Consider the following 24841-nt stretch of genomic DNA (forward strand, 5'->3'; position numbering starts at 1 on the left):
GTTAGCAGCCTGGAAGAAGCAGCAATTTCCTGCTTCTGCAGCTGAGCCCGGGCAGGCTTGCTCGTGGCAGGATGTGCTCCAGTGTTGGGAGCATAACATACCCCCATTGGGGAGGAAGTGCTGCCAAAGGACTACTGGGCAGCTGGAACAGGCACTAGGACTGTGCGAGTGACCCATAAAAGCACTGTCTGCTTCTCGGAACCGGACGGGAACTGTTGGGACAGAATATCTGGATAAGGACAGTGCAGGAAGCATTTTCTTCTCCATTTCATTGTTATTAAAGTTTTGCCACTGTTCAAGCCGAAGCGTGACGTGTCGTGCATCCAGAGGACGCCATCACAGTATGGAGAGTAACTGTGCGCCAGAGGTAACCAACTGTGCTATAAGGCTGGGATTGGAACTATCTTTTCATTTGCAAGGGGCTGGGGTGCTCACTGATTGAACTAGTGGACTCGTCCATGACAACCACCCTGTGCCACCTTGTTACATTTTTATTAATCTTTTTCCTCCATTTCTAGATAATCACTGATCTTATAACAGACTCCGACTAGGGCAAATACTTGTATGGATGATTTAGATCTTTGACTCAAATCAAAAACGGATACGTCTCTAGTTTTTTAGAGAACAGACGATCTGCAAAAACCATAGACGTGTGAATAGCTAAATAGACCATGAAAAACACAGATAGAACTGGTCTTTGATGAAAGGAAGTCTGAAAAACAACTGTACTTCTGCTACGTGTCGTCCATTTTGTATCTAGTTGCTTTCCCTCATCACTTTTTTCACTGAAGCAGGCAGAATGAACTTCTTTTATTCAGGGGTAAGGCTTCTCCTTGTGGAGAGTGAGTGGCATACCAGCTCTGGCTGGTGCATTGCTCCTCTGGGAAATTTTATATGCAAATTGCCTCTTGAGAGAGAAAGACTTGAACTCTATACAGCGCCACCTGTTGGAAGTAACGATCCTAAAATTTCCCAGAGGAGCACTGCATGGCAAATAAGCCTCCTTAACTTGACAAGCCAGAGCTGGTATGTCACTCTCCACAAGGATAAGCCTTACCCCTTAGATCCCAGTCCAGAACCACTCACCTAGCCAAATCAGTTCTCATACTTTGCACTGATGAGGGCCAATATACCGAAACACTGTCTGCAAATTGAGATTCTGATTTGGCTTTCATCCTGTCATATTGCAAGACTCGTTAAAGGGTTGATTGTGACTTGTAGGATCGCTACTACCGACAGGTGGCGCTATATAGAGTTCAAGTCCTCTTTCTCGCTGAAGAGGCAATTTGCACACTTCTTTTATCCATTGACCCTTAACAATGGAGCAGGTAAAACACGGTGGCACTCTAAGGCTATGTTCACACGTTCAGTATTTGGTCAGTATTTCACATCAGTATTTGTAAGCCAAAACCAGGAGTGGGTGATAAATACAGAAGTGGTGCAGTGTTTCTGTTATACTTTTCCTCTGATTGCGCCACTCCTGGTTTTGGCTTACAAATACTGATGTAAAATACTGACCAAATACTGAACGTGTGAACATGGCCTCATGAAGGATCTCGTCCATCTTCACTCATTTTGGACAAATCCATACGGACTGTAAAGACCAAGTCTGATCACAGAATGGATGAAAAGAGGACATGCTCCAAGTATCTGAAATCAGACACACGGATCCGTTTTGTGCTTATGGATTCATGAAACTCTATACATCCATGTGCGAGTGGATATTGAATTGTATCTCCAGTCCTACTTCTCTCATAGTCAGTGTCAGTCTTCACCGCTGTTCTAGATATAGATCTCTATTCATGAATTGGGATGATCAGGATGAACATTATAGGCTGGAGGCACACATAAGGTATAAAAAAAAATTGATCCGTTTTTCATGGCCGAGAATCACAGAAAAGTTCCCGAACAGTGATCCGTATACAATGTGAGGATGTGGTTTTCTCGCATCTAAGCATCCGTGTGACATCCATATGGCGAGATTTTCTCATCAGCTTGCAAAATGGACATATAATGGATACCGGCCCTGAAAATCATGAATAAATAATGTGGAAGCCTATTTATTGGCTCCACAAGTTCCATCCTACAAGCAAAAAAAATTGCGTGGGCTCCTGCACAATTTTCTTCACCAGAGAGGGAAAGCCAATGGCCGGGACTGATATTTGTAGCTTGGGAAGGGGTTAATACCCATGAATCTTCCCAGTGTATGAATATCAGTCCGCAGATGTAAATTTAGCCTATACTAGCTATTCTAATAAGGGTACCCCACAAAAAAATGATGTGGGGTCCCCTTATAATTAATAGCCAGAAAGGCTATGCAGACAGCTGCGGGCTGAAATTCATAGCCTAGGAAGGGGCCATGGATATTGCCCCCCCCCGGCTACAAATACTAGCACCCAGCCACCCCAGAAAAGGCGCATCTATAAGATGCGCCAATTCTGGCACTTAGGCTCTCTCTTCCCATTGCCCTGTAGAGGTGGCATATAGGGTAATAAGGGTTTAACGTCACCTTGCTATCGTAAGGGGACATTAAGCCCGGTTAATAATGGAGAGGTGTCAATAAGACACCTATCCATTATTAATCCAATAGTATGAATGGGTTAAAAAATACACACACATTAAGAAAAGTATTTTAATGAAATAATTAAACACACAGGTTTTCCATCTTTACTGCACTCTCAATCCAAGCGAAGCCCTAGTTCACCTGTAAAAGATCCAAAATAAAAAAGCAACAATATCTCATACCTGTCCGCCGTGCAGTCAAGTGCCACGCTGCAATCCATCTCAAAGGGTTAAATAGTTTACAACCAGGAGCAGTGCTAATGCTACCGGCCCAGCTGTAAACCACTGTGTAATGAATGAAAAGCTGCCTACACAGCCTCCCCACCTGACCAGACATGAACTCTGTAGCATGGGAAAGTTTCTGGTCTGGGGAATAGGCGGGTCAGTCCATAGTTTCAATGCCTTCATCTTGCAGGAACTGCTGACACACTCCAGCTACATGAGGTCTGGCATTGTCCTGCATTAGGAGGAACCCAGGGCCAACTGCACCAGCATATGGTCTCACAAGGGGTCTGAGGATCTCATCTCGGTACCTAATGGCAGTCAGGCTACCTCTGGCAAGCACATGCAGCCCCCCAAAGAAATGCCACCCCACACCATTACTGACCCACTGCCAACTGAACCGGTCATGCTGAAGGATGTTGCAGGCAGCAGATCGCTCTCAAGGGCATCTCCAGTCTCTGTCACATGTGCTCAGTGTGAACCTGCTTTCATCTGTGAAGAGCACAGAGAGCCAGTGGCGAATTTGCCAATCCTGGTGTTCTGTGGCAAATGCCAAGCATCCTGCACTGTGTTGGGCTGTGAGCACAACCCCCATCTGTGAACGTCGGGCACTCAGACCATCCTCATGGAGTGGGTTTCTAACAGTTTGAGCAGACACATGCATATTTCTGGCCTGCTGGAGGTCATTTTGCAGGGCTCTGGCAGTGCTCCTCCTGTTCCTCCTTGCACAAAGGCTGAGGTAGTGGTCCTGCTGCTGGGTTGTTGCCCTCCTTCGGCCCCCTCCACGTCTCCTGGTGTACTGGCCTGTCTCCTGGTAGCGCCTCCCGTCTCTGGACACTTTGCTGACAGACACATTGACGTGCCATCCTGGATGAGCTGCACTACCTTAGCCACTTGTGTGGATTGTAGAGTCCGCCTTGTGCTACCACGAGTGTGAAAGCGCAACGAACATTCAAAAGTGACTAAAACAGCAGCCAGAAAGCATTGGTACTGAGATGTGGTCTGTGGTCCCCACCTGCAGAACCACTCTTTTATTGAGTGTGTCTTGATAATTGCCAATAATTTCCATCTGTTGTCTATTCCATTTGCACAACAGCATGTGAAATTGATTGTCAAACAGTGTTGCTTCCTAAATGGACAGTTTGATTTCACAGTTTGATTTACTTGGAGTTATATTCTGTTGTTTAAGTGTTCCCTTTATTTTTTTGAGCAGTGATATATATATATATATATATATATATATATATATATATATATATATACACACATATATATATATATATATATATATATATATATATATATATATATATATATATATACTATGTATACATTTATTTTATCTATTCTATTTTAACCTATCAGTGTGATTTTACATTACAGCACCCTGAATTGCCAGCTTTTCTAAAGAACACTGGTACGTATTTCTTGAAAGTCACACACATGGTCTATGTGTAATCCGTTTTTTTCTTGCACCCATATGTAATGTCCACACGGTGTAATGAATTTAAGAGAGAGTAAGCTTTAACTGTAGTTTATTCTTCTCATTTCCTCCAGCACACAGCATAACAGCAGCATAACATTTCCTCCTCAGGTCAGAACTGAAACTGAAACTCCTCTCAACTCCCGCCCTCGCTTTCTTAAAGAGACAGATCTAATTCTTATACATTACATCATCCCCCTTTTTTTTTTTTTTTTATATACATATATTAACAACCTAAAACAAATATTGACAATGTAACAACACGAAAATGTCCAAGAAAAACCATATGTCTGTATTGTCTTATTCCCCTTTTTTTTTAAACTATATCTCTTCAATAAGTCTCGATGGAGCCCTTCTTTCCCGTGTAGGGTAATGTCTGCGTTCATTGGGGGTGTCCAGTGCTGACGGATCAGTCACCTCTTGTTGGTCCTCTCCACCGTCGGGTATCAAATCTTCCACTGGTGGGAGTTCATTACCATTGTTCTGCGGTATGATTTTAAAATGTGAGGAATTTCGAGTGATGGAGTGTCCGTCTCGCTCAGCCGTGGCCATACTGCCTTTTCTCTCAGTAACATTATATTTTGCAGGACTATATACAGCTGAGGTTTTGTTGGTTGATTTTTGACGCACAACAACCATATCACCTCTTTTGATGGCACATGGCTGTGCCCGTCGCCTTCTGTCTGCATAATGTTTCATGGCTTGCTTGTTAAAGAAATCCGTTGATCGCACTGAAGAGTCATTTGGTAAGGGATGGCTGGTCACATCAGGGATCCGTGTACGAAGAGTTCTGCTGAACATTAGATGAGATGGCGCAGCATTAGTGGTGGAATGTGGCGTGTTGCGGTAATTGCGCAGGAATTTGTATAGTGACCGTTTCAGTGGGGTGTGCTCCAGGCTAGCTGCCTTGATTCGTTTCCCCATGGTGCGCATGAAACGTTCTATGATTCCATTGGCTTGCGGCCAGCAAGGTGTGATTTTTCTGTGGCTGAACCCCAAGTATTCAGAAAACTGTGCAAACACATGTCCATTGAATGGAGGTCCATTATCTGTTTTGACCACTCTTGGAATGCCATATGCAGAGAATATGTCGTCCAGTTCTGGTATGACACTATTAGCAGACGTTGAAGAGATGAATGAAATGACAGGGTATCTAGAATATTCATCAATTGTTACTAGAATGTATTGGCCATTTGGTAATGGTCCATATATGTCGACTGCCACTTCCTCCCATACAGCAGTGGGTAACGGAGACATTTGTAATGGCTCTAGAGTTGATGATGGAGTAATTAATTGACAAGTGGAGCAATGTCCAATCTTCTCTTCCACCAATTTATCCATATTTGGGAACCACACTTTTTCTCTGAGTAACTTTTTTGTGCCAACAATTCCTAGATGACCTTCGTGTGCTATCTGTATGACTAGGTTGCGCAAGGCCTTAGGTACAACCAGTTTGGTACCACGAAGGATGAGTTGATCTTCAGTGACTGATAATTCCTCACGTACATTTGAAAATAGTTTTAACTCTTTCAGATCAATCCCATCTTCAGGAAATTTTTTCTTTTGAATTTCATGCCACCTTCTATTTTGAATAATTTGTATTAAGGCACAGAGTGTCTTGTCACTTGTTGTCGTATTCACAAACTGATCAACAGAAAGTGCTTTTGGCACGGCGTGAGCTGCAACAAAGTGGATGTATTCTTCAAAGGAGGAATGCACAGGTAAATCATCATTCGTGGGATGTCTTGAGAGATAATCAGCCGGATTGCTGTATTTTCCAGGTTTGTGAACAATTTTGTAATTATAGTCCTGTAGACGTAGACCCCATCGTTCAATCCGTGCTGGCATTTTAGCTCGGGGATTTCCAAAAATTGTAAGGAGAGCTTGATGATCTGTGACAATGGTGAAGGGAGCGCCATAGAGAAATAAGTGAAAGTGTTCACATCCCCAGACGACTGCCAAGCTTTCTTTTTCAGGTTGTGAATACTTTCTTTCAGTGCTTGTTAAGCTTTTACTTGCATAAGAAATGATGTGGGGACTTTGATTGTCATCCTTGTATTGTGCTAAAATTGCACCCAGTCCCACGGGACTAGCATCCACAATCAGTTCGGTTCGAAGAGCTGGATCAAAATAGGCCATGGTGGTTGTTGAGCAGAGTTCCTTTTTGATTGTTTCAAAAGAGGCCTGACAGTCTTGGGACCATTGAAAAACGCAATTTTGTTTCGTAAGTTCCCTTAATGGAGTGCTGATTGTCGAAAAATTTGGAATATATCTAGCACAGTAACTTGCCATTCCAAGAAAAGAGCGCACTTCACTGGCATCCTGTGGAATTGAAGCTGCTCTGATGGATTCCACTTTCTTGGGATCAGGTCGTACTCCTTCCGCCGAGAAAATGTGACCATAGAACTCCAATGAATTTTTATCAAATTCGCATTTTTCTTTGTTTAAAGTGAGTCCAGCAGAGAGCAGACATTCAAAGATAGCATATAGAGCACGATTATGTTCAGCTTGAGTTTTCCCAAAAACCAGTATGTCATCACTGTAATTAAAGGCATTTGGAATATGTTGAATGACACTCCTTATCGTATCTTGAAAAATTTCTGCTGCTGAGCAGACCCCAAACGTCAATCTTTTGTATCTTCTGAGACCCACATGGGTGGAAAATGTTGTTAAGTATCTGGATTCTGGACTCAATTCTAATTGATGATAGCCCTTATTGAGGTCGAGCTTTGAAAAAACAGTTGCTCCATTTAATAAATTAATAATGTCATCAATTGTGGGTGAGATGTGTCTTTCCCTTTGAATAGCAGTGTTGGGCAGGCGCATGTCAACACACAGTCTTACCTGCTCTGGAGTCTTTGGTTTTGGAACTACCACAAGTGGAGAGACCCACGGAGTGGGACCAGAAACAGTTTCAATGACATCATCATCCATGAGTAATTGGAGTTCCTGTTCTACCTTCTTTCTCAGGTGAAATGGAATACGCCCGTGAGCCTGGGCTACTGGACGGACACTGTCATCCACATGAAGATGCACTTGAGAGTCCTTTAATTTTCCTAATCCACTAAATAGGGAGGGAAAACTATTCACCATAGCTTGTACATCCAGGTCCGCAGGGTCGGTTATGGTATGAACAATCTGGATGAGTCCTAGCTTCAAGGCAGTGTGATAGCTGAGAAGACAGCCTCCGGATCCTTGTAATGTGTGAAAAGTGGTTTTCTGCCTATTTTCTTTATAGCTAAGTTCAGCATCAAATTGTCCCATTGTAACTAGAGGTGTTTTAGATCCATATGGAAAGATTTTAGTATGCACTTGCTGTAAGGCTGGCTTTGTTTTCAACTGTTCATAAGTATTGCTGTCTATGATATCCACCGAAGCTCCTGTATCTATGGTAAAGGTGATATCCGTGTTGCAGATGGTGAGTGTAATACATGGAGACTGCACTGAGCCAGTGGCAGACGTCGTGAACACATAGTTCTCAGCCACAGACATTTCTTCTATATCCTGATTTACCATTTTTATATTTGCAGGCTTTGTCATTGGCAGAGGAGACTTGTTGGGCGCTGATTTGCAGACAACTGCAAAATGGTTCCCTTTTCCACATTTACTGCAAGTTTGTCCTATAGCTGGACATTTGTTCATGTGGTGAGGGAAATCTTGTCCACATCTATAACATTTCTTCTGTTTCGGGCCTTGCTTGTCTTGTGCACTGTTATGTTTGAGATTATGCACATGTAAATTATCCCCACTCTCCATTGCAGTTGCCTGATGATCTGCTATCTCTATAGCACGGGCCATCTTGAGTAAATCATGCAGAGAGAGATCCTGCTGCAGAGCTTTACGCCTCATGGTATTAGACGAGCAGGTGACAATTACTTGAGTTAGGATTTCATCATCTACGTCAGTAAATGCACACCCATGTGCTAGTTCTTTTAGCCGGGTGACATAGGTGTCTACATGGATTCTTCTGGAAGCTGCTTAGCAATCCTGAACTTGTATCTTTCATATCTGATGTTTTGTTTAGGGTTGAAGTAGTCAGTGAGAGCTTTGGAGCATTTGCTGTACGTGTCTGTCTCCGCTGCTGGTAATGTGCTGTATATGTCATAGACTCCTGTGCCCGCACAATGCAGGAACACGGCTTTTTTTCTGTTCTCCTCTTTTATATCTATTGCTTCCAGGAAATTCTCAAATCGATTTAACCATTTTCTCCAGTTATGAGAGAGATTAGTGACATCAGTCATATCAAACTGTGGGAACATGTGCAAGTATTCAGCCATGATGGAGTCTCTCAGTGGCGCTGGCGTGTGAAGCAGTAAAGCAGGGGTCAGTACTCACAGGAGCAGGTGATTCAATCCCATCCTCGTCACCAGTTGTAATGTCCACACGGTGTAATGAATTTAAGAGAGAGTAAGCTTTAACTGTAGTTTATTCTTCTCATTTCCTCCAGCACACAGCATAACAGCAGCATAACATTTCCTCCTCAGGCCAGAACTGAAACTGAAACTACACTCAACTCCCGCCCTCGCTTTCTTAAAGAGACAGATCTAATTCTTATACATTACACCATAGACTTGCATTGGCGAGTCTCGGGCGTGATACGGTGCAAATCGCAGCATGCTGCGATTTCTTTCGCACGTATCATACGGCCGAGAAAAAAAATGGATGATGGGAGCTGCCCCATAGATTAACATTGGTCCGAGTGCTATGCGATTTTTTATCGCAAAGCACTAGTCCAGATTACTCTCTAGTGTGACACCGGCCTTACAGGCACTTAATAGACAGGATATGGTTGTAATGCGTTAATTTTACTATGTGCTTTACGTTTACATCTTACTATCTTAGGCCCCAATTCATCATTGCCTTTGCGTCTGTTTTTTTGTCTAGTTTTGTACCTTTTTTTGGTTTGCACCCTATTTATTATTCTATTTGCGCCTTTTTTATGTCTCTATTATATGTGATCGCCTGTTGTTTTGTTTTCTGCTTTGTTGCAGGAGTCTAGCTATTCCAGATGTTTTTGCCTAATCCATCAATTTTGGCTTTATAAAAAGTCGCAAAATTTGGCAATCTCCACTCCTGTCTCCCCCAGTTGTATTTCTTAGTACAACAAAATTAGGTCCAATTTTTGTAACTTTTGGTGCAAAAAATGGCAAAAACAGATCCAAACAGGTGAAAAAAGCCCATTTGTGACTTTGCCCCATATTTATGAATAGTGTGCGCCATTTTGATGAATTTGATGCCAAAAATACCAATACCACAAGACAAAGGAAAAAAGTGACTTAAATAAACTGCAAATGATGAATCAGGGCCATAATATACACTATCCAGTGCACATAAGATACACATGGGGCTGTTCAAATATTTAATGGGACCTTCAGAGTATTTGCCACCATGAAGTTATTTGCACCCCTGGGGACATGGAAATGGCTTGTATAATGACTGAATAGGGAAGGAAAACACCTGGCACTGGAAGGGGTTGCGTCTCGTCACATGTCCGTATTCTGGTAGCATGTAAGGAAAAAAAAGGTCCATTTCAACAGTGTGCCGTCTCCAATTTTTATCCATTAATGTTCATTGTTATCATGAGCAAAAAAAAAATCCAAACTACTCCCACCCATCAAACAGTTAAAACCGATATCACTTGGATGAGTCATGGATGGTAAAGGAGTGCTGTCCATTTTTTTTTTAACAGACCCATTCATTTGTATGGCTAAGTTTATTCTGTCATTCTCATAAAAAAAAAATATTTTTTTGGGAGGCGGGAGGGGGGGCAAGGGATTAGGGGTGGTTGCAGACACTCAATCCTTAGAATAGGAAGGACATGTGAACAGTCTCATAGATTGTAAAAGGAAAATGTTCTATGCGTGAAAAACAGAAGTCTGAACGAGGCCTTATACGGATGGATGACCACCTGCACCAACATTCTCACTCCTCAATATTAAAATTGCAACACCAAGAAGGAGAAGTCGTGGAATTCTGGACATCACAGGATGGATAGACAAGTTAATGATATGCAAATGATGAAAAAACAGAAACAAAATTTTCAAAAAATCTTGAATTAATTACAATTGAGTATGAGTGCCACACGCCTTGAACAAAATGGGTAATTCACAGTCGGTGGGCTGCGCTGCTGGAATAAAGGATCTTTCTCCAATGGTTAAGCAAAGGTTCTTATTCAACACGTGTTTCAGCGCCGGACCGGTGCCTTTTTCAGGTCAAGAAACCAAGAATGCTCTGGCATATCATTATTATGTCTATCAAACATGTGATTTCCATAATTCCATGAATTTTCCTTCTTTATACTGCAATTTCAGTGTTGAGCAGTGCAGTATTCAATAGTGTGAATTGTTTATGGTGGCCGACTACTGTAGTGGTGCAGGCGAAGGGGAATTATAGAGGCCAGATATAGGGGTCAGATGGACCAAACACCCCAGGTTCTCAACCAATTAGAGCAGTGTTTCTTATCATTCTTAAGCCAAATATCTTAGTGAAAGGGGGTTGGCCGGTCTTCTGATGAAAGTCTGCAGACACCCCATATGACTGCAGACTTCTGAATCCCTACTGTATGAGCACCATTCGCTGTCAGGATTCTTCAGTTTTGCTGGTGAGAGTGTGTGTTCCTTCTGGGTATATTCCGACTAGATGTGCTCACGCAATTCACTTGTATTGAGTGGGGCCAAGCATGTCTAGTCGACACGTGACTGCATATATGTATCGCTTCAAAAACACTTGGAAAATTCTTGCTATTCATTTCTATGAGAAATCCACTGTGCTGTTCATATGGAGTTTTTGGAGCATTTTCTTTTTTTTTTGGAAAAAGTTTTGAAAACAAAAAGCTGCATGTCACTTCTTGGAAGCTTCTGAAGCAGTCCACTCTAAAACAAGGCACTGTCCAATTAAACGGCTACAAAAAAAAGAAAACACTTCGGGAGAAAGAAAAAAAAACTATTCCAGATATAAACAAATTCTCAAAAAACTCCCCAAAAAGGCATTTCTAGATCTAGTTTCCACTTGAAAAACCTCATAATTTTTGACCCTCCTCAAGATATACCATTCAAAAATAGCCTTAGAAGAAAATGATGGACTTGTCCATCACAGCTAATTAAAATCACAACTTCTGTGTTTCTACTAGAAAAACCATAGCTTTCATCTGATTGGCTGGTATGGGGGAACCTCTAGTTTGCTTCCAAAAGTTCTGATAAAAGCCGAGTAATCAGTGGTAGCCATAATCATTATTGCCTTTCCTAGAATTGAGGACTTACAGAATATTTTACAGCAAAGTCTCAAGGACTGGCATGGTCATTTTTGGAGGGTCATTTTCCTTACCAAGTTGCAAAAAAAGGAGTGGGTGGTCCTCGCATTTCACACTTTCCAGTGGAAATAGTACACAAGGATATCCTCATGATCTCAAATCCACAGTTTTGTTCAGTCTATACTTCGGTCATTTTTTGCAGAATATGCATGAGACAAGCAGAATAGCTGCCCACAGGCGGAAAGCAAATTAAATAATGAACCGTGATACATATTTATAAACCCATTAACACTAGCCTCATAGTATTAGTTTAGCTTTCAACCAAACCATGTTCTCCTAATAGTTCCAGTTGGATGTTCAATATTCATGAAAATATATTTGTTCTTCTGCACATCAAGATACAAAGTCCTCATTCCGTTATGAGGAGCGCCCCGGCTGGCAGCGCTCACTCTGAAAAAATTGTTCTTGTGCTCTGCACTAGCTTTCCGAGTGCAATGTTACATAACATCACGGAGGTTGTACCATGCAAATCCCATTACCCTCTTAATTGTAGACCTCTATTACATTTTTAGCCAGTAGCATACAACACAACACATACACACTACACTTTTTCCTTACATAATTTTTTTTCAAAGCGCTCCCATTTTTTCGTAATTCTGCACTGTTGACGCTATCAAACTCTCAATGTTACCGGATTTTCTGAAAAAGCATTCTGACTCCTTAGATAACAATTCTCCTAATATTTTATCATTCTGCAGCATATCAAAATGTTCTTTACTATGTTTTGAAATATTCCTGCCTGGGCAATAATTGGTATATGTAACCATGTGCCTGTTTAATTGTTATTGCCATAATTTTGAACAATATTATTTCTCAGCCAATGGTCCATTGAAATTTCTGTCATTTTAATTTTCGTTTCTTGTCATATGATTGTATTGTACTCTTTATTTCTAAATATTGTAAGCAATAGCTCTGCTTTAGGTTCTTGTCTTAATACAATTTATTCATAGTTTTCTGAAGTGGCTTTTGGAGATATTCAGTAGCCAATGTGGAAGATTACAGCTGGACATGGGTATAACACTTTTCCGATCATTGAATTTGTTGTATGAATAAATATATATGGTAATTAAATCCAGAAAATGTGTCTCTTTTTAATAAATAGTGTAAAAGGCAACTTTTTTTATTATTTGTAATTAAAAGAAAAGAAAAAAAATGACCTGAGAACTAGGTTTGAATGAAGTGCCACTGTGGAAAAAATTAACTGCTCTTCCCATTTTCTCAAATAAAAAATTGTGTAACTTGGTGCGCATCTGGTCCGTCCCCATAAAGGTACCCCACAGCTGAATATAACAGTCGACCTCATAACTAAAATAATTTGGGGTTAAACTTAATGCAATACATTGCATTTGATTCCTGGATGATGGTCCCATCATTAATAAAGGGCTATTCTTAAGTTTGTAAGTTATTCCCAATCCACAGGATAGGGTATAGCGTTTCAATTGCTGGGGGTCTGACCACTAAGACACCGCCAACCTGGAGAACTGTGGCCCCTTTGTGAATGGAGCCGTTGTGGATCATGCACACTGCTGTTCGACCCATTCTTGATGGTACTGCTGGAGATAAACACAGAGCTCAGGTGGCTTTTGGTACGCCCATTAAGAATGAATGAAGTGGCTCCACTCAAATGGGGTTCTTCAAAACCACAATTCTTGGAATCGGTGGAGGTCCTAGAGGTCAGATGTAGATATGGGATAACTTCAAAACTTGATAATACCCTTTTAAGTAAAAACACAGATGCTTAACATCCCTTGGTGATCTTAACAACTATATAAAGAGTTGTGACCCAAAGATCGCAAAATAAAATGGTCCTGTCACATTATATTGTTTAGCATTTGTAAAATATGTTTGCTACCCATGTTTCTGAGTGCTGGTCGAGAGCTCCTCATAGAGGAGCGAGGACTTGTACACTTTAGATATCTTCTGGATCTGGAATATTGAACGTCTAGCTGGAGTAATTAGGCATACAAGGAAAAGTTGCATACTATCGTATAATAATATTATGAGGGTAGTGCACATGGTTTTATAAATACGTATTGCAGTGTATTAAGTAGTTTGAAATCCACATATGGGCACGCTTGTCTAGTGTCTTGCTCCACATGTTATTTGAATCCGTGATGTAAAATTGTTGGATATAATAGTGCTATATAAAAATAAAGATTATTATTATTAAGACTAACAAATTCCGCAGCGCTTTACAGTTTGCACACATCATATGGGTAACAATCATTGATTTTTGTCTCTTATGCAGAAACAGTACTTATCTATATTTTTATTCTGGTTTCTTGAGATGCTGGCACCGCAGAATGCATTTTTTTCTACTGCTTTTTTCTGCTACGTGGCAAGGTACCCTTAAACGTAATGCTATTCTTCATTCATTCCGTCCTCTGTTTTGTACATTATGACTTGCTCTTTAAGACCCTGTGGATTCCAGTTTCCTCCTCCAGGAGGGCTGTAGGCATCTAGATCAGATTACTCAGTGTGGACTCCTCTGTATTGCTACATTTGTTTTAGGAAGATGGTGGAAACTGTGAGTGGAGTAAAGATTTTTAGAGATTTACTGAGGACTACTATGTGATCCGCAAGATCCGATGCTGCCCAGTCAGATCCTGCAAGGAGCTCAGACTATCTGTATCCCTGTTCATGGCCTGGAAGGAGTTCCTCTGAGTGTCACAGCCAAGCTGGCAGTAAGCAGTCCTTGCAGCCCCCCTGCTAGTCTTCCCTTCTTCTGGCTGAGTCTTCCTCCACTTCTCTCATTCCTCTCATCCCCATCTTGTGGCTGGGCTCTGACTAAAGCTTGATGCTACATTCCAGGCTGTCTTCTTCTAAACTTTTCTGAGAAGTTTACCTGTAGTTTCTGAACTTTTCATCCTCCCTGACCCTTCCTGCTGTTGCCGCCATGCAGCTGTTCCTCTTATGCACAGTGGTCGTTTTGGTGTCCCCAAGTTATTCCCAGTATGAACAGTACAGTTTTCGAGGCTTTCCCCGTTCTGAAATCATACCACTAAAGCCCACTTATGCCAAAGCCATGGAGCTCTATGAGGCGCAGTCCTGGAGGGAGGCTAGTCATATGCTAGAGGCCAGCCTGAGGCTCCATAGACTTCTTCAGGACAGTGAAGCCTTCTGCGGTCAGAGCTGTAGTGAAGAATCCCAAATTCCTGGCCTGGAGGAACTGCAGGGAGAAGAGGAACATGGGGACTGGAAGCTAGAGCTGCAATTATTTGGAAGGGTCCTATCCCGAGCAGTGTGTCTGAGGAAATGTAAAGCCACCCTGCCAGTGTTCCAGCAGCCATACCCAGACAAGGAGACCCTGAAGGCCTTCCAGAGGCGAGACCCCTACCAGTACCTACATTATACCTACTTCAAGGTAAGACGGGAAAGTGATACCTTCACACTTTCTATTTACCTGTATTTTTTTTTATAAGAATTGGCCATAAAGATTTTCATACAATCGAACAAGACTCCCAATAATATTCCATTCAGGAGCACAAGAGAGATGGATGACATCTCTTGTGTGACCTGTAATATTTGTCATAGTCTCAAAATATTTTTGGCTACAGACAATATAAGTGCGGACTAGCTAAATGGACGAGACTGCCTCAGGCTATGTTCACAGAGTTTTGTTTGGAGCGGATTAATTCCAAAATTCTTCTAAAAAAAAAAAAAACAAGTTAAAACATGCTTGGAAAACTCTTCCTATTCATTTCTAATTGAAATCCACTTTGTTGGAGTGTTTTGAGCATTTTTTTCTCCCGAAAAGGTTTTGAAAAACACTTGGCGGAAAACTTTCTTGAAGCAGATACTGATATAATCCACTCCAAAACAAGGTACTGTCCAATCAAAAAGCTTAAAAAAATGCTTCAGGAAAACACTTTTCCAAAATGCTTTAAAAGCTACTTCGCAAAAATAAAAAAGTTTCCTGACGCGATTTATGCTTGAAAAACTCATCATTTTTGAACAGCTAAAGAAAAGGCATTTAAAGGGAACATGACAGCTCCCCCATTCCCTCCAAACCACCAGCTTTTCTTTATTCCTGTAGAAACACCCTGCCTAACAAGCCCTTTATAGTGTTTGACACATTAACAGATCTTTTGAAAAAATATTTCTACAATTCTTTTTTAATATGCAAATTAATCTTATGACTTGTCAATGGGAGCTTGTTTCGCCAGGCTAGTCGTCCCGCTCAGAAAACCAAAACAAAAAAAAAAGACCTAAAAAATACCTTTTATTAATATATTAAAAGTATCAAAGTCAAATCAATATTACCTATTATACTAAAAAAGGGGAAAATTGAAAAGTTGGAGGGTCTAGGTAAATACCTATCAGTCACACACAAAATAGTAGTCAATGTACAAATAGGGTGTCAAAGGTATTGAAACCCAAAAATTCAGCAAAAAAAACAAAGAGAAAAGGACTAGGGAGGATAGATGGTGCCTTACCCTTAAACAAGTCCCTTCCTTGCAGCCGAGGTTGGCACCCTGGGAAGTGATATGGCGCCCCCGCTCAACGTCGACTGACCCTTAATGACCCTCCAAAAGGTATCCCTATCAAAAAGCCACCACCAAAGTGCCGTTAGTGCTAAAAATTGATCCGTATGTGCTCTTTTTATGACCTATAGGGTCAGGATATAGTGGGGGGGGGGTCCACCTACAAGGATGTAAGGGAGTCACTCGGATGCTCTATTAACAGTCATCCCGCTTAGCATGTTATCACTAAGTTTCGCGGCTTCAGAGGTGCACGGGTTGACCAGAAGCAAAGAAGCTTGATCTTCGTCTCCTCCATCAACGTTGGGCTTCTTTTCTGCCTCTGGACATGTGTAGTACACCTCTGAAGCCACGAAGCGAACACCCGGCTTCAGAAGCACAATCAACTGTGGGAAAGAAAGTTGCGTGTATGTGATTGATTTGCAGGGAGCTGGGGTTGACAATCATGTTATAATGCCCACAGGGGTGTGATAACATGTTGAGTGGGACGACTAGTCTGGAGAAACAAATGCCACATTGACTAGTTATAAGATTAATTTACTAAAAACGGACTTTAGACCTACTTTTACTAAGGCTCTGTTAATGTGTCAAACACTATAAAGGGCTTTTTAGGTAAGGTTTATAAAGCAATAGAGAAATTATGGTGGTTCGGAGGGCATGGGGGACCTGTCAAGTTCCTGTTAATATAGTCCGACTCTCAAGATTTCGTGACAGGTCTCAAATTTACATTATCTGACTTCTGGAACAATGACAGCGTTGCCACTGGTCCAGCGGAAGTAGGCAATGCTTTCCCATTATGGGTTGTCTCATGCAATAATATTGAGGTCACAGCAGATGACAGTGTGCAGCACTCACATAGCGCCTCACTGTATGGCAGTACACAGGGTCCCTATAGGTCTAGAAATGCTGAAGGCACTGTAGATCACCAGAGGGTGCCTCAATATTCTCCCCTAAACACTCAGATACACATGGAGTTACAGCATGGGTCTATAGCAGTCTATGGAGGTCATATTAGGATTCATGCTACAATTATTCTGAATTATCTATATGCACGGCTCCTAAGGCTGTTATAGCGTCACCACCACTCGTGCCTCAATGGCTGCCTAATAAAACAGCTATAAAGTTCCTCTCCAGAGGTTGGAAGGCAATGTGTCCATACATAGCATCTCAATGCCAGCCAGCCCCTGGAAAGGGAATACATTTTGTAGTATCAATGTCATTCACATCTCCGCTGGTCACATGGATTCCAAGAACAACGTCATGGTTGCATTGTCAAAAGGCACAGGACATTTTACTCCATCCTCAGACCTCAGGCTACCAAAACCGGTAGCTATAGCTAATAAGCAGCCTGCCGATACAATTATTCATTTTAAAATGACCAAATACAATTCTATGTTATTGCTTGGAGTGTCATGCAGGGCTCATGACTGAGTGAGACTATGGCGTTAGAAGGCAGCATGGTGGCACGTGGAGTCCCATACAACTATGTATTGATGCTCTATGTAAAGAGCTGTCTTCCCTAGAAGCATTAGGCATCCAATGGTTCATGCCGTATGCTCACAGTATGAAATTGGGCGGACATGTAGAAACAGTGTGACCCATCTGATCTACAGTAAATGGGTTATTATTAGCGACTAGATGGAGGCCCGATGCTATCGCATCGGGAGGGTGGTTTACCCCTTTAATGTGACCGGCTTCCTCTGCCTGTAGACACGTCACGCATCTGCCGCCGGGATCAGCCGAATGATTCACTGCACCTGCGTGTAATTCACGCAGATGCAGTAAATCGGACCGCTGTCATCTTTGTGCAGACAGATAGCGGCGGTCACATTAAAACTGCACATGCTCCTCCTGTACAAAGATGGCGGAGGCGTGTTCGCGATGGTGTTCCGCTGGTGGTAGCGCAAGAGGCTGCGTATGGCGTATACAGTGTGTGTGTATGTTGTAATGCTGTGGTAGCATCGTACATAGTGACAAGGCAGTGACCCACAAAGTTCCAACACAAAGTCTCCGTAATGTGTTTCCTCACAGAATTAAAGTGCAATTCACACACAAGTGCATATCATTTCAGTGCATATAACTTCAGTGTATATTATCAGTGTTCAGTTCACACCAGTTCATAGCACTACATATCATATGGCTTTTAGATTTTTTTTATTTTTTTTATTTTTTATATAGCGCTAACATATTACGCAGCGCTTTACAGTTTGCACACATTATCATCGCTGTCCCCGATGGGGCTCACAATCTAAATTCCCTATCATTATGTCTTTGGAATGTGGGAGGAAACCGGAGTGCCTGGAGGAAACCCACGCAAACACGGAGAGAACATACAAACTCTTTGCAGATATTGTCCAAGGTGGGATTAGAACCCAGGACTCCAGCGCGGCAAGGCTGCTGTGCTAACCACTGCGCCACCGTGCTGCCCCGAAACAGTCGTCCATGTCGTCCATGGTACTGGTCTCGGATGTGGACAGTCCTGTCCACATCCGAAAGATTGCAGTCCCTAAACACGACAGATCTCTCCTTGTCCAGTATCCGTGGGGCGACCGCACGCCATATTACAGTCTCCAAACACAGCTTCATATGTTGCAGACACTACACACGCCAGCCCTCCTCTGACTATTTCCCGTGGGTGTCCTGCATCGCTGTATCACAGTCTTTCTGCTCACACAGCCGTACACAGCCCCGGATATCCTCTGGATAACAGCTGGGCAACACATCCACCTGTTTGCAATCGTTACCCATGCCAGTCCTCTTTCGGGCACAGGATATTTACCTCCGGGCACAGGACTGTCCACATCCGAGACAAGCACCATGGACGACTTGCATTGCTGTATACACTGTGGGAGCCAAGCTGTTCAGCTGCCCTAGGTGCTGGCTCCACTGGCCTGGGCTTCCATGCTCTCAACCAGCGCTCTGCAGGCCTCTGCTCTGCACACCAGCACACACCAGACTGACACTGACGTTGCACCTGACACCCCTTACTGCAGGGCTTTTAACAAACAATTTAACATGGAAAACCCGATCCGAAAGTCTGTAACTTCCATGCACACCTATGGACTTCATCCGTCTCCATGCATAACCTGAGGAGAACACACAGCAACCCCTACCTGTGACATGAGTCACTACCTCACATTGCAATCACATCTACACCTGCGACTGCCATGCACACCTATGGCCTTCATACGCCTCTGTGCACATTCTGGGGAACACAAACAGCGCCCCCTAGCTGTAACAGGGGTCACTGCCTCACAGTGTGTGTGTGGTGCGTACGGCATATACAGTGTGTGTGTGTGTGTGGTGCATACGGCGTATACAGTGTGTGTGTGTGTGTGTGTGTGGTGCAACGGTGTTCCACTGGTGGTACCGCGCAAGAGGCTGGTACCAGCAGCAGTTTCCATATTGAGACACCCATCACTTGGGTGTCCCGATATGGAGGTCGGTGAACTTCCGCCGCCTGGAATTCTGGGATCCGGACACATCTGGACGGAACAGGACATTACAAGGTAATTATATATTAAGATGCTCAGATGTGTTATCCATACCTCCCATCTTTTGAAGAAGGCAAAGAGGGACAAAGGTTGCAGCACGCCACTGCAAATTTTAGGCCACGCCCCTGACCACACCCATTTCACAACTAGTCATACCCATATCCATGCCCCAACGACACCCATTAAGCACTACTAATCACACTGTTTCATAAACAATAATTATAAAAAAAAATATGGCCACACAGTGCTCCTTACTGTATAATGGCCACACATGATGCTGCATACAGTATAATTACCCTGCATGATGCTGCGTACAGTATAATGGCCCCACCTGATGCTGCATACTGTATAATGGCCCCATATGATGCTGTGTACTGTATAATGGCCCCACATTATGTTGGGTACAGTATAATGGCCCTACATGATGCTGCGCACAGTATAAAGGCCCCACACGATGCTGCGTACTGTATAATGGCCTCACATGATGCTCCATACAGTATAATGGCCCCACATGATGCTGTGTACAGTATAAGGCCGTACATGATGCTAGGTACAGTATAAAGGCCCTACATGATGCTGCGTACAGTATAATGGCACCACATGATGCTGGGTACAGTATAATGGCCCCACATGATGCTGCGTACAGTATAATGGCCACACATAGTTACCCCACACCCATCATTGCCCTCACATCCCCATTATTACCTTCTCCCCCATCCCCATCATTGCCTTTTCCATCATCACACACACAAACACCTACAGACACACACATACACACCTACAGACACTCCCACACACCTCTCATTGCACACCGCGCTCCCTCGCAGCAGCTGGCAGCTTCCTCTCCTGCAGCGCTGAATGATGTCATCCAGCCACGCCGTGCCACTGACTGCTCACGTTGCTGCAGCTCCAGTACGCCACTGATAAAGACGCCTCTCCATGTCTCCTGTGCCAGTCAGGGTCGGAGCAAGGGCAATATCTACTCCGATCCTACACAGCTAGCGATCGCGCTAGCAGTTTAAAGAAGCTGCGGCACATTTGGTCTGAGGCCATGTGGGAAAAGAGGATCCCGGCCGGGACAGCGTCTCAAAATCAGGACTGTCCCGCTAGATCCGGGATGGTTGGGAGTTATGGTGTTATCTGAGTGTCTTCGGTGGGCTTGAAAAATATGTTTGAGTCCCCTAACAAACAGGCACTCCCTGCATGTGTTGTGGCTGTCGAAAAGATATCTGCAACTGCTGGGACACAAACATAGTTTTCGAGCACGCCAAAGACACTTGGTTAGCATCCGAGCGCCTTCACCCATCACTAGTAATAACCCATTTACTGTAGATCTGATGGGTCATACTGTTTCTACATGTACGCCCAATTTCATACTGTGGCATATAGGAGTCCAGTAACCATATGACCCTCTAAACCTTCTAAGGTGCCCTATTGTGGCACCATACAAAATAGATGGTGCCTCTTCTATGACATCCATACACTTTAAAAGGGCCTGTACAAAAGGTATCATCCTGATTAAATAATTACTTGTGATTGTGAAACTACAAGTACAATTAATGGGCTTTTTCTATGAAATTCATTTAGAAATTCACATTTTATCTAACAAATGTCTGGATGAAGGTAAATGCGGCAGACGTGCGAGTCTGATCTTGGAAGCATGTCCTCGTCATTGCCAGCAGCACATCTGATTTTGTGTTTTCATGATCTCCCAGCTGAGGTCGGGATTGCCACGTCTCCAGACATGTCCTGATTCTGTCTCAAGTCTTCACACTTCATATCCTACAAGCCATGTGATTCCCAGATGATTACACCTGTGAGATGCCACTTAGAAATCCATCTGGACAGTATATCACTAATTAAAGAGACTTTTACCTGAATCATGTGATTTATTGTCCTCAGTTATCAGCCCTTTCAGGCTGGAAAAAGTATTTCACATCCAGAAAATAACCGCCCCCTCCCCCTCTTATCAGTATATCAGGGACCCTGTCCATCAAGTAATGGCCGTTACTTCAGGGCAGTGTCCCCTTAAGCTGTGTACTCAGGAAAGAAAGATTTAAAACAACATTTTAATAAAGTTAATGTGCCCAATATTAGTTGTACCTGTTGCTTTTAACTTCAGCCTAAGTGTTATATTCTGTTACGTTGTAGCTGCCATTTTTACTCAACAGGAAGTGCAGCCATATTGGTTGTTCACTTGGTCAACTGTCACTTTGATAGCAAAACTATTTATTCCGCTTGGTCAGTGAAGCATATTTAAATGTGACAATCATTATTATTAATTATTATTTATTATTATAGCGCCATTTATTCCATGGCGCTTTACATGTGAGGAGGGGTATACATAATAAAAACAGGTACAATAATCTTGAACAATACAAGTCACAACTGGTACAGGAGGAGAGAGAACCCTGCCCGCGAGGGCTCACAATCTACAAGGGATGGGTGAGGATACAGTAGGTGAGGATAGAGCTGGTCATGCAGTGGTTTGGTCGATCGGTGATTACTGCAGATTGTAGGCTTGCCGGAAGAGGTAGGTCTTCAGGTTCTTTTTGAAGTTTTCGATGGTAAGTGAGAGTCTGATATGTTGTGGTAGAGAGTTCCAGAGTAGGGGTGATGCGCGAGAGAAATCTTGTATGCGATTGTGGGAAGAGGAGATAAGAGGGGAGTAGAGAAGGAGATCTTGCGAGGATCGGAGGTTGCGTGCAAGAAAGTACAGGGAGACGAGGTCACAGGTGTATGGAGGAGACAGGTTGTGGATGGCTTTGTATGTCATGGTTAGGCGTTTGTACTGGAGTCTCTGGGTAATGGGGAACCAGTGAAGGGATTGACAGAGGGGAGAGGAGAAGGGGCCCTAGAACTGAGCCTTGCAGGACACCGACAGATAGATGGCGAGGTGAGGAGGTGGTGTGTGAGTGGGAGACGCTGAATGTCTGGTCAGTTAGGTATGATGAGATCCAGGATAGGGCCAAGTCTGTGATGCCAAGGGATGAGGGGGTCCGCAGCAACAGGGAATGGTCCACTGTGTCAAAGGCACAAGACAGGTCCAGGAGGAGGAGGATAGAGTAGTGTCACTTGCTCTTGGCGGTTAATAGGTCATTGGTGACCTTAGTTAGGGCAGTTTCAGTGGAGTGGTGTGACCAGAAGCCTGATTGTAAGCGGTTGAAGAGGAACTGTCCTCCCATCTATCTTCCTGCTCCAAGATGGATGTGTTGTTCCAGTAGTTTGGAAGCATAGGGGAGAAGTGATATAGGGCGATAGCTCGATACAGAGGATGGGTCAAGACAGGGCTTTTTGAGGATAGGTGTGATTGAGGCATGTTTAAAGCTTGAGGGGAAAACACCAGTTGTTAGTGATAGGTCGAAGAGATGGGTTAGGGTTGGGAAGAAGACTGTGGCGATGTTTGGGATGAAGTGGGAAGGGATTGGGTCAAGTGCACAGGTGGTTAGATGCGATCTTGAGAGTAGAGTGGAGAGTCGATCTTCTGTAATGGTGGAGAAGTTGGATTTGGAGGTGGAGGGCTGGGTAGTTGGGAGGAAGGGCTCTGGGGGTTGTCGACTAAAACTGTCTCTGATGTTCTCAATCTTCTGCTTGAAAAATGAGGTAAAGTCTTTAGCTGAGATAAGTGGGGAGGGAGGAGGTGCTGGGGGACGGAGGAGAGAGTTGAAGGTGTTGAATAACTGTTTAGGGTTGTAAGACAGGGAGGATATGAGCGATGAGAAGTAGGTTTGTTCTGCTGTGACGAGAGTGGTCTTGAAAGTAGTGAGGGACTGTTTGAATGCGATGAAGTGCTCGTTGGAGTGGGATCTTTTCCATCTCCGCTCAGCAGCCCTGGAAGCTCGCCTCAGTTCTTTGGTCAGGCTGGTTTGCCAGGGCTGTCTGTTGATTTTGCGAGCTTTGGTATGTGTGAGAGGGGCAAGAGATTCCAAAGATACAGCTAATGTGGTGTTATATAGAGCGGCAGCGTTATCCGCATTGTGTAGGGAACTTATGTCTGTGAGAGGGAGGAGGGATTCAGAGAGTGAGTGTAGATCAAGGTGTTTAAGATTTCTGCGAGGGTGTGCAAGTTTGTGGGGTCGGCATTGTAGACAAGGAGTGGAGAAGAAAGAGAATGTGAGTAGATTGTGGTCAGAAAGAGGAAGAGGTGAGTTAGAGAGGTTAGATAGGGAGCAGAGGCGGGTGAAGATAAGGTCCAGTGTATGACCATCTTTGTGAGTGGCTGCAAAAGACCATGGAGTGAAGCCGAAGGAGGAAGTGAGAGATAGAAGTTTAGTGGCAGCTGAGAGGGAAGTGTCAATGGGTATGTTGAAGTCGCCCATGATGATAGTGGGGATGTCCGCAGAAAGGAAATGAAGTAGCAAGGTGGTGAAGTGGTCAAAGAAGGTGGTGCCTGGCCCTGGGGGGCGGTAAATGACAGCCAGTTGGAGGTTGGAGGGGGAGTAGATGCGCACAGAGTGCACCTCAAAGGAAGGGAGGGTAACAGAGGGTGGCAGTGGGATTGGGGTGAAGGAGCAGTTATCTGACAGGAGAAAACCAACTCCTCCGCCATGCTTGCTGCTGGGGCGGGGTGTGTGAGAAAGGTGGAAGCCACCATATGAAAGTGCAGCAGGAGAGGCTGTGTCAGATGGGGTGAGCCAGGTTTCAGTGATGGCGAGGAAGGAAAGTTTCATAGTAATGAAAAGATCATGGATGTAGGAAAGCTTGTTGCAGACAGAGCGAGCGTTCCACAGAGCTCCTGTTAGTGGGACTGGGTAAGTGGGGGCTTGGCGAATGGGTATAAGGTTAGAGAGGTTACGGAAATTTGTGATAGAGCGTGGATGGGAGGTAGAACTGACTGTGGGGATGTGGTGAGGAGGACCAGGATTTGGAGAGATATCACCAGCAGTGAGAAGGAGCAGAGAAAGTGTTAGCAGGTGGGAGCAGGAGAGGGCATGAGGTGATTGTATGTTGAGGAACAGTTCAGAGGAGGAGGTGAGATGGATGGGGAGGATTGAAGAAGAGATGAACAGTTCCTTACTAGGTGTAGGGATTAGGGGAGTTAGCAGAAAGTGAAGGATTATAGGGGTGAAAGTGAAAACAAACAGAAACATTGTTTACAGTGACTGGCCAGTACCTTCAGTTCCCTTCTGGTTCAATTCTGGTTTTAATTCTACATAATCTTCACACTTCAAGGACACACTTATATTGCATAGCACAAGTCTGCAGTGTGATTCCTATATGTACAACTAAGTGCATTCAGGTGTGAAGCAGAGAGGAGTGGACTCTGTTCATTGTTCATCTTGGTCAGAGA

At 43.5% G+C, this 24841-nt stretch overlaps 1 protein-coding gene across 1 annotated transcript in view; it reads left to right on the top strand.

Moving 5' to 3' along the window:
* Positions 1 to 14027: 14027 nt before the first annotated feature.
* P3H4 (prolyl 3-hydroxylase family member 4 (inactive)) overlaps positions 14028 to 24841 on the top strand; it is a 63945-nt gene continuing 53131 nt past the window's right edge. Inside the window, exon 1 of the mRNA XM_069751540.1 lies at positions 14028 to 14940. Within this exon, the coding sequence (XP_069607641.1) occupies positions 14473 to 14940 (468 nt within the window). The 5' untranslated portion in view covers positions 14028 to 14472. The remainder of the gene's footprint in view (positions 14941 to 24841) is intronic.

The sequence above is a fragment of the Ranitomeya imitator genome, chromosome 2, assembly GCF_032444005.1.
Source record: "Ranitomeya imitator isolate aRanImi1 chromosome 2, aRanImi1.pri, whole genome shotgun sequence".
In the NCBI taxonomy this organism is placed as follows: Eukaryota; Metazoa; Chordata; class Amphibia; order Anura; family Dendrobatidae; genus Ranitomeya; species Ranitomeya imitator.